Source organism: Lolium rigidum, chromosome 6, assembly GCF_022539505.1.
Source record: "Lolium rigidum isolate FL_2022 chromosome 6, APGP_CSIRO_Lrig_0.1, whole genome shotgun sequence".
Taxonomy (NCBI): domain Eukaryota; kingdom Viridiplantae; phylum Streptophyta; class Magnoliopsida; order Poales; family Poaceae; genus Lolium; species Lolium rigidum.
The window spans coordinates 329,305,302-329,315,133 of NC_061513.1; the positions used below are offsets into that span (position 1 = coordinate 329,305,302).

The 9,832-nt window shown below is 45.6% G+C and overlaps 1 protein-coding gene across 1 annotated transcript; it reads right to left on the bottom strand.

The window, feature by feature from the left end:
- Positions 1 to 990: 990 nt before the first annotated feature.
- On the bottom strand, positions 991 to 2,394 carry LOC124664774 (aspartic proteinase CDR1-like). The gene has a single exon (XM_047202216.1). It carries the CDS (start codon positions 2,392 to 2,394, stop codon positions 991 to 993), a length of 1,404 nt encoding a protein of 467 aa, XP_047058172.1.
- Between the last annotated feature and the right edge of the window lie 7,438 nt (positions 2,395 to 9,832).

Here is a 9,832-nt window from a genome sequence, read left to right on the forward strand (position 1 = left end):
CTGGTGCGACGCCAGGGGCCGGAGAGCGCCACGCGATCTACGGCAACCGCTCAGGCGAGAAGATCCCTCCATCGCCTGTACACTGGTTTATTCATTCAAGGATGGACTGTGTGCCTGTGCCAACGCCGAAAGGAACAACTGCCCGTTCTTCGTCCGTCATGTTGGCCACCCGTGTGGCTGCACTGCTTGCCATCTAAAACACAACTAATCAATGATTGATCACATGAGTAAAAACCTGAATAGCAATCTATCGAATCGATTTTCTCCCTGAACGAATGCATGCTTGTGCTTTCCTAAGCATGCTCTTGGCCCATCAATCGGTTGGATGGACTAGCCCGTATGCTTCAATCAGACGAGGATAAAACCAATCGACGTATGCATCGATTCATCCATCCAGGTTCTCCAATTTTCACGGAAGTTGACCGTATGTGACGCCAAGACATTGATCCTGATTCGATTTCTCTTCCGATATGTTGCGTGAATGTTGACGAATGACTTGCTCCGTTCGCCGGACAACAACTTTTTAGACGAGGCCAAAACTGCTCTGGGTAGAATCTATGTGCTGATAACGTGTTAGAGTATAGAGAGAAGAGACACAAAGGATGGAGCAAATGATTCTCTTATTTCATTGCAATGTGGGAGACCCACTTATATACAGGTTGAAGGGGTGTGTTGGGGAGACACCTCTTCCCCAACAGACACCTCCTGGGAGGCATCCCTCCCATACACAATTGATCACATATTTTATTTCCTAACAGCGCTGACTGACCTCCGGAGGCCAGCTTCAACGACACTTGGTGGTGTACTTATATATTCACATGTTTACTTGTTTTAGTTGTTGTTCATTTAGTATTGGCGATAACTAAATATGAAATGGACAGAGCATTTTTCGCTGGGATTAATGCAAAAGAATGACGGAAAAAACACGTTTATATTCATTTACACCATCTTGAACAACTAATGGTGATCAGATATTCAGATATTTATCCTCTACTGCGGCGAAGGCGAAGGTGCAGGAACGGAGGCGTAGGACCTCGCGCAGTCGGCTGGGGCGAAGGTGACGGTGCGCTTGTCGAGGTCGTACCCGACGTGCATGTTCTGCTGCGCGATGTTCCCGAGGATAGACACCGGGTTCTGCTGCGACGCCGCCGCCATCGCCAAGCACATCGTCCCCTCCTGCACCACCACGAACGAGTTCTCCGCCTTCAGCGTCACCGCCGCGCCGCCGCCAAGCTGCAGCGTTACGTCCGGTAGCGACGCCTCGACCTGCCCTTCACGCACATGGCTGATATCGAAGCACAGCTGCAGCAGCTTCTCCGGCGATTCCGCCTTGGGGAGCTTGATCCGCTTGGTCAGATCCTCCACCAGCGTGTCAAGAACCTCCTTGTCGAGGTACGTCAGCGTCGTGCCTGAGTCGACGATGATGCGAGAGGACCCGTGCGGCTTGAAGGAGGAGTTGCCTATCTTGATGGACTCGAGCTTGACGGTGTAGTAGGTGTCGATCTCGGAGCGGACAAGCCGCGTGGTGGCCGCGCCCGGCTCCGTGACGTCAGCGCGGGCGCCGAAGTTGAGCGCTGATGAGGCGTTCAAGCCGTAGGGGACGAGGCAGTACGAGAACTTCCCGCCGATGGAGGTGTCGTTGCCGAGCTGCGTGACGAGGGAGAGCTCGCCGCCGCCGAGGCCGACGAGGCCGTCCGCCGGGAACGTGCCGGCGTTTTGAGTGGAGCAGCCGAAGTTGACGTTGGCCACCCGCAACGAGGCGGCCTCGTCACTGTGCCTCGCTACACCGTCGTCGAAGGTGAAGGTCTCCGTGGACAGGAGGCCGCTGGTCCGGGAGCCGTCTCCGTAGGAGTAGAGGTACTTGCAATGGTTGGATTGGGTGCAGGAGGCGTCATTGAGCGCGCGGCACGCGCCGGAATCGCAGTCCACGAGGCCGAACGTGGTCGAGTTAGCCGGGTAGAACACGCCGGTCGGCGGCGGCGTGTCCTTGTCGTCGGTGCAGTTGAGCCAGATGAGGTCGCTGCCGGTGTCGGCGATGGCGAGCATCCTGGTGGACGGCGTGCCGACGGTGACCGCCATCAGGTACTCGAAAGGCTTGGAGGTGACCTCGCTGACGGCGCCGTCGGTGGAAGGGGCGGGGGCGTCGTCATCGCCGCGGACGTGCGAGGGCGCGAGCACCGCGGCGCGGGCCGTGGACCGCCGGACGGCGCCGAGCACGCGTTCGTGCGCGGTGAGGGACGGGTCGTGGTACGGCGACCTGACATCGTCCCGGTGAATGAACTCCACGCTGAACCCCTCGCCGCGACCGACGTACGCCGTGCACCCGCACAGCTGCGCCGTGAGGACGACGCCGACGAGCAGGAGGAGAGCGCGAGATACCGTCGTACCCGCCATAGTGTGTCACAACTCAGTTCCCAAGGAAGAGTATCTCTGGTGGTCGATCGCTTGCTAATGGCGCCTTGATGCTGGTACTGCAGTGCAGCGGTCGTATTAATAGGGGAGATCGGTGTGAGAAAAAAAGGGAACTTGGTTAATGAGGGAGACGAATGTGGCAAGTCGGGATTTCATTGCCAGCGAGCTGCATTACGCGTAATCAAGTGTATATTTCACCGGAGAGCAGGAGATCATGCAGCCCCCCGGTTTTTACTGCTTTTGGGCTGAAACTGAAGATTTTTAGGCGGTAATCAAGGCGGTGCTACAAAATCGTGAGTGATTACTTGTAATCTTGGTGGATCGCATATATGGAGGTGATTAATTGATTGATGGGATTGGTGGTATACTGGAAAAATGGTACTACTAGTATTAGTAACGGAAAAAATCATTTTGGAAACTGCAAGAAATTAATCTGATTAAATTTTGTCCTGCTTAATCTTTCTTTTTATCCAATGTTTAAAATAACAAGCTATTTCTCCGTCAATAGCGAGAGGGTCCACGCTTAGTAATTTTGCTCGCTGTGGCGCTATTCGCGAAACAGCATGCTATAGCACCCTAAAACTTCATAGCGTTAGCGCGCTATTTTTTCAGTCAAGTTGCTTTCACTTTTTCGTGGTGATGAATTGCAATATGTTGGTTTCACTTCTAAATCAGAAGATAATATCGCTAATACTAATATTTTTTAATAAATAATTTATAATATGTTGTTGCCTTGTGAAATGTTGATGGTAGCCTTCTAAAATACTTCAGATCTATTTTTATATGTGGTTATGTATGTATGATTCTGTCAGTTCTGGACTATATATATATATCCATTCGTTCTAGTAAAATTATTTATTTTTAGACTATATTTACTATTATTTTAAAAATGCTATTTAAAATATACCACACTATTATCACGATATAGCGTCCATATCGTTTGAAGGAGACTGCCGCTATTTTATTTAGCACGCTATTTTATACTCTCTCGGTTTCTTTCTATATTGTCTATAGATTTTTGGCATTTGTTTCGGAATATAATGTTGTAGCTTGGATTTTTTTTAGTTACCCTCTCCCCCGTTCAGCTCGCACACAACATGCATGAGAAAAAATTCATACAAAATTGGAAACAATTAATTGAGATTCCTAATGCATGGCCAGCGATTTCTTAAAATTAGGCAGCAATGTTTTACTTTCCTTTATTGAACTTGGCTCTTTATTGAACTTGGTTGTACATATATGGAGAATCAACAAAAGAGATTTGTGGGATTTGTTATGGTAAGTTAGGAAGATATGGATTTCCCAAATTTTGCGTTGATCTCAAAATCGTTCAGCTAGGGTGTCTTGTGTAAGAAATACTCTTGCGCTAATTTTCGTGCCAAAAAACTATAGGCACTATAGAATGGAACAGAGGGAGTACCTTGTTTTTATCCCATTCCATCCATGGATCACGAGTGAGGTTCACGACCATCATCCCGGTGCAGCCTTGTAGGAGGTAGACGGGTATTTAGCATAGGGTGCATCTAACGCTCAGTTAGCTGAGAATTAGCTTAATTCTCAGCTAACTGACATGTAACACCCCACGAGATATCGCTTCATTGGATTTGGCAGGCAGGGATGGAGACAAAGGGGGAAGAGGGGGTGCCCCCCCCCCCCTAAGCTCATGATTTTTCTTTGAACACAAATCATGGCAGCTCCTTATTTGTATGATTTTAGCTAGTTCTGCTCCCTCATACTAAGATTGCTGGCTCCGTCCCTGCTGGCTGGGAACGCTGTGATCGATACATTTAAGCCAGTGCACAGTCCAACAAGAATACTATTAAGCCAGTCATATATGGCCACGGTAGATTATAAAAAGACCGGTTCACAAACTTGCTTGAACGTGACTTATTCATCAGAATTGAGCGCTCCTTTTTTTAAAGTATAACAAACACATTTACATATTTTGCGTGAAGATTTTGAGCAGTTAAACTATTTCCCAGTAGCCCATAGAATTCTTTTGGGTATCGTTGCAACAGAAAAAAAGTTTACTTTGCTTGCAACTTGTAAAAATATTAGTTCCGACTATACTTGCAACGGGAAGTACACTTGCAACTAAATAAAATAGGTCTCTCTAGGGCTTAGTTTACAAAGAATTAGCTTATAACTTAGTAGAATGATGTCAGCACCTTTTATAGTTGTTTCTTTTATGTTTTATTTTCATGTTTTACAATCTCAACATTCGCAGAACGAGTAAGTTAAATTTTCTCTCATATTCGTTAAAATAAAATGACACAACAAAAAACTTCGGTAACTTTTTATAATTTGCATATCTAAAAAAATCTCGGTTGCAACTCCACTTAGAACTAGAAAAACTCTGCAGAAATTCTCAGTTGCAACCACACTTGCAACTGCAAAAATTCTCAGTTGCAACCACACTTTTAACTAGAGAAAATCTTGAGATAAATCTTAGTTGCAACCACACTTTCAACTGGAGAAAATTTCAGTCGCAACCATGGTTGCAGTTGGAAAAAATTTGTCAGTGGCAACTCCACTTGCAATTGGACATATCTTGGTTGCGACCTCACTTGCAAATGAAATCTCAGTTGCGATCCAACTTACAACTAGAAAAATCTCATTTGCGATCCAAGTTGCAACTAAAAAATTTAAGTTGCGACATGAGTTACAAACAAAAAAATCAAAAAAAAACAACAACATTGCAACCACAGTTGAAACTTAAAAATAGCTCGGTAACCCCAACTCGTAACTAATAAAATGCAGTTGTCACCTCAATTGCAAAATGAAAAAAAGATTCTTATATTTTCTATAATGAAAAATAATCAAGAAAATACACGATTTCTTAACACTCGCAGAATTAAAAATCTAGCTCTAAAACAGGATAAATATTGTAGGAAAAAACAGAAAAAAAATGAAGCGCACATATCCCACAAAGGCTAATTAACTCGGGCTAGTACAAGAACCTACGCAGATTGCAGACAATGAAAAAAGCAACAAAACACTCTCTCAAAAAAGATTAAAAAAAGCAACAAAACATAAACAACAAGAAACGTGTTTTACAACGACGAACGAAAATGCAGCACAAAATAGCTTCTTTTTCCAAGCAAGAACATCCCAAATAGCTTACATCACGTTCCATCTAGCATCTGTCTCCGGTGCAACATCTCAGTCCCTTTCAAACGCGGGCTACAGTTGAAGGCTATACAGGCAAGCATTTGTGCCGGCCAGACGGGGCGGGCCGCTCCTCTCCCACGAAAGGAAAAAAAAAGATAAAAGATAGTTCGCGCACGTGCAGGAATCTTCGCACAGCTCATCTAACAGTTTAAAAGTTGACTGAGAGTTAAGCTAATTCTCAATTAACTAACTGAGAATTAGCAAAACCGTTAGCATATAACTATTTCTTGGGCAAATGGAAGGTGTTTAGAAAATCAAGCAAGAATAGATCATACTTGGAGCATCTCCGTGGGCCCGCTTCATATAGTAGTTGGTGGCATTGTCCGATATAGCCCCACTAGTAGAAAAATAGGCTTTTGTTGAAAGCTACCCGGAGCTTTAGCACCGATTAGGTTACGAACCTAAACTAAAGGGTGCATTAGCACCGGTTTAAGAGGCCAGAGCTTTAGCACTGGTTCGTGTGGACTTTTAACACCGGTTCGTGCCACGAACCGGTGCTAAATGTTGGCGTCAGCCGCGAACCGGTGCTATTAGGGGAAATTAACAAATTTAAAATTTAACTTTTTTGCAAAAAAGTTCAGAAAAAGGTAAAACGGCTTTTCTGATTGCATACGACGTTGAAAAAAACTATAATATATCAAAATGATCGTGGAAAAAATTTACATCCGAATTCATCTGAGTTTATCCGGTTAGCCAATTTTTAGTTTCTCGAAATTTCAAAGGAAAATATGAAAGCAGGAAGATTTTAGATTTTGCTAGAAATTCAGGATTTTATATTAGGGATTTCTATTTTCGTGCCCTCAGGTCCTTAGTTGTACTCAGTTTTCCCCAGCTTCTTATTTTTTTCTCAGTTTTCCCCAAGCCCTTGTGTTAAAGCCGCAGAAGGAGCTCGGACGGAAGGAATCCCGTTAAGTTGACCGTTCCGTGCCGACGCGTGGGGCCGCGTCGTTTGTGGGGCAGCGTCGTGTGGGGCTGGTAGGAAGGGACCATGTGGGACAGGATGAGACCGTGTTTGTGTGGCCGTAGCGTGTGGAGCCGTGTAGGTCCGGGACGTGGGCACGAGTGATTTCTGTCTCTTTCGCCCAAATTAGCAGTTTTCAATGTACCTTTTTCCTCTGTCTCGCTCGATCTCATTCATATTTGATATCCCAAATTGGTAGCAAATCTAGAGCAGCTTCTCCTTCTATTTTTTAACGCCATTCATTTCTTTATGCCTTCGTTTTTACCCAATCAAGTAGGAAATCTAGGGCACAAATGCAGAGAAAATATAAGATAAGCTGCATACAGCAGCCAACATAGTATAGATATATTCACGACAGATCCAACAGTAGTACCGATAGATACAACATAAGCTACATTTTACAAGAATTTAAGCTGCTCTACAGATAGAGCAGTCACATACAGAGAGTGCAGTAGGCACGTTCAACGCCTCCAGGTAGAGCTTGTGACTCGCTTGGAGGCTGTGTAGGTGAATCCCAAGTGCTTTGTGTTGGGCCATGAACGCATGCACGTTCACGGTCGTTCCAACTCTAGCGCCGCATCTGCCAATGGATTCAGCATGGTTCACCAAGCAGTTGAAGTGTAGGATAACGTAGCATAGAAAACAAAAATTTTCCTACGGCGAACACGCAATCCAAGCCAAGATGCAATCTAGAAGACGGTAGCAACGAGGGGATTATCGAGTCTCACCCTTGAAGAGATTCCAAAGCCTACAAGATGAGGCTCTTGTTGCTGCGGTAGACGATCACTTGCCGCTTGCAAAAGCGCGTAGAAGATCTTGATCACGGCGCCACGAACGGGCAGCACCTCCGTACTCGGTCACACGTTCGGTTGTTGATGAAGACGACGTCCTCCTCCCCGTTCCAGCGGGCAGCGGAAGTAGTAGCTCCTCTTGAATCCGACAGCACGACGGCGTGGTGTCGGTGGCGGTGGAGAAATCCGACGGAGCTTCGCTAAGCGTGCGGGATATGGTGGAGGAGCGGGGCGCTAGGGTTTGGGGAGAGGGGGTGGCCGGCCACTATAGGGGGCGGCCAAGGTGGTGGCTTTGGTGTAGCCGGCCCCCTCCCCTATGCTCCTCATTATATAGGTGGAAGCCCCAAGTGTTGGACTACAAGTCTCCGAATAAGACCCGAACCCAAAACCTTCCATATGGTGGGAAACCTTCCCAAGCTAGGATTCCCACTAGAGGTGGGAATTCCACCTACCATATGGGGGGGTGGCCGGCCCCTTATGGGGGAGTCCACTTGGGACTCCACCCCACTATGGTTGGCCGGCCATGGAGGTGGAGTCCCATGTGGACTCCACCTTCCTAGGTGTGTTCTTCCGGACTTTTCTAGAACCTTCTAGAACCTTCCATAGAACCTTCCGAATCATTTTAATTCACATAAAATGACATCCTATATATGAATCTTATTCTCCGGACCATTCCGGAACTCCTCGTGATGTCCGGGATCTTAACCGGACTCCGAACAAATATTCGAACTCCATTCCATATTCAAGTTCTACCATTTCAACATCCAACTTTAAGTGTGTCACCCTACGGTTCGCGAACTATGCGGACATGGTTGAGTACTCACTCTGACCAATAACCAATAGCGGGATCTGGAGATCCATAATGGCTCCCACATATTCAACGATGACTTTAGTGATCGATTGAACCATTCACATACGATACCAATTCCCTTTGTCACGCGATATTTTACTTGTCCGAGGTTTGATCATCGGTATCACACTATACCTTGTTCAACCTCGTCTCTTGACAAGTACTCTTTACTCGTACCGTGGTATGTGGTCTCTTATGAACTTATTCATATGCTTGCAAGACATTAGACAACATTCCACCGAGAGGGCCCGAGTATATCTATCCGTCATCGGGATGGACAAATCCCACTGTTGATCCATATGCCTCAACTCATACTTTCCGGATACTTAATCCCACCTTTATAACCACCCATTTACGCAGTGGCGTTTGATGTAATCAAAGTACCTTTCCGGTATAAGTGATTTACATGATCTCATGGTCATAAGGACTAGGTAACTATGTAACGAAAGCTTATAGCAAATAACTTAATGACGTGATCTTATGCTACGCTTAATTGGGTGTGTCCATTACATCATTCATATAATGATATAATCTTGTTATTAATAACATCCAATGTTCATGATTATGAAACTAATCATCTATTAATCAACAAGCTAGTTAAGAGGCTTACTAGGGACTCTTTGTTGTTTACATATCACACATGTATCAATGTTTCGGTTAATACAATTATAGCATGGTATATAAACATTTATCATAAACATAAAGATATATAATAAACACTTTTATTATTGCCTCTTGGGCATATCTCCAACAGTCTCCCACTTGCACTAGAGTCAATAATCTAGATTACATTGTAAGGTACCTAACACCCATGGCATTCTGGTGTTGGTCATGCTTTGCCCTAGGGAGAGCTTTAGTCAACGGATCCGCTACATTCAGATCAGTGTGTACTTTGCAAATCTTTACTTCTCCATCTTCGATGTACTCGCGAATCGAATGATAACGCAGCTTGATATGCTTCAGCCTCTTGTGTGACCTTGGTTCTTGTGCATTGGCGATGGCACCCATGTTGTCACAGTAGATGACTAGTGGGTCCAATGCACTAGGAACCACACCGAGCTCTACAATGAACCTCTTCATCCATACCGCTTCTGATGAAGCCTCCGAAGCCGCTATGTACTCCGATTCCGTTGAGGATTTCGCCACCGTGCACCGCTTCGAGCTTGCCCAGCTCTATCGCAGCACCATTCAATATAAACACGTACCCGCATTGTGACTTAGAGTCATCGGGATCGGTGTTCCAACTTGCATCGGTGTAACTTGTTACAACGAGCTCTTGGTCACCTCCATAACAAAGAAACATATCCTTAGTTCTTTTCAAGTACTTCGAGATATTCTTGACCACTGTCCAAGTGTTCCATTCCCGGATCACTTTGATATCTCGCTAGTCAAACTAACAGCGATGTGCTATATCCGGTCTTGTACATAGCATGGCATACATGATAGAGCCTACTCGCCGAGGCATAGGGGATCCGACTCATCCTTTCTCTTTCTTCGCCGTAGCCGGACCTTGAGTCTTACTCAAGACCTTGCCCGGTAACATAGGTAAGAATCCTTTCTTACTTTCGTCCATTCTAAACTTCTTTAGAATCTTGTCCAGGTATGTACTCCGTGATAGCCCTATTAGACGTCTTGATCTATCTCTAT

What these genes read in the sequence shown, in the direction of transcription:
- LOC124664774 (XM_047202216.1), bottom strand. Translation starts at nt 2,394, where the DNA reads ATGGCGGGTACGACGGTATCTCGCGCTCTCCTCCTGCTCGTCGGCGTC.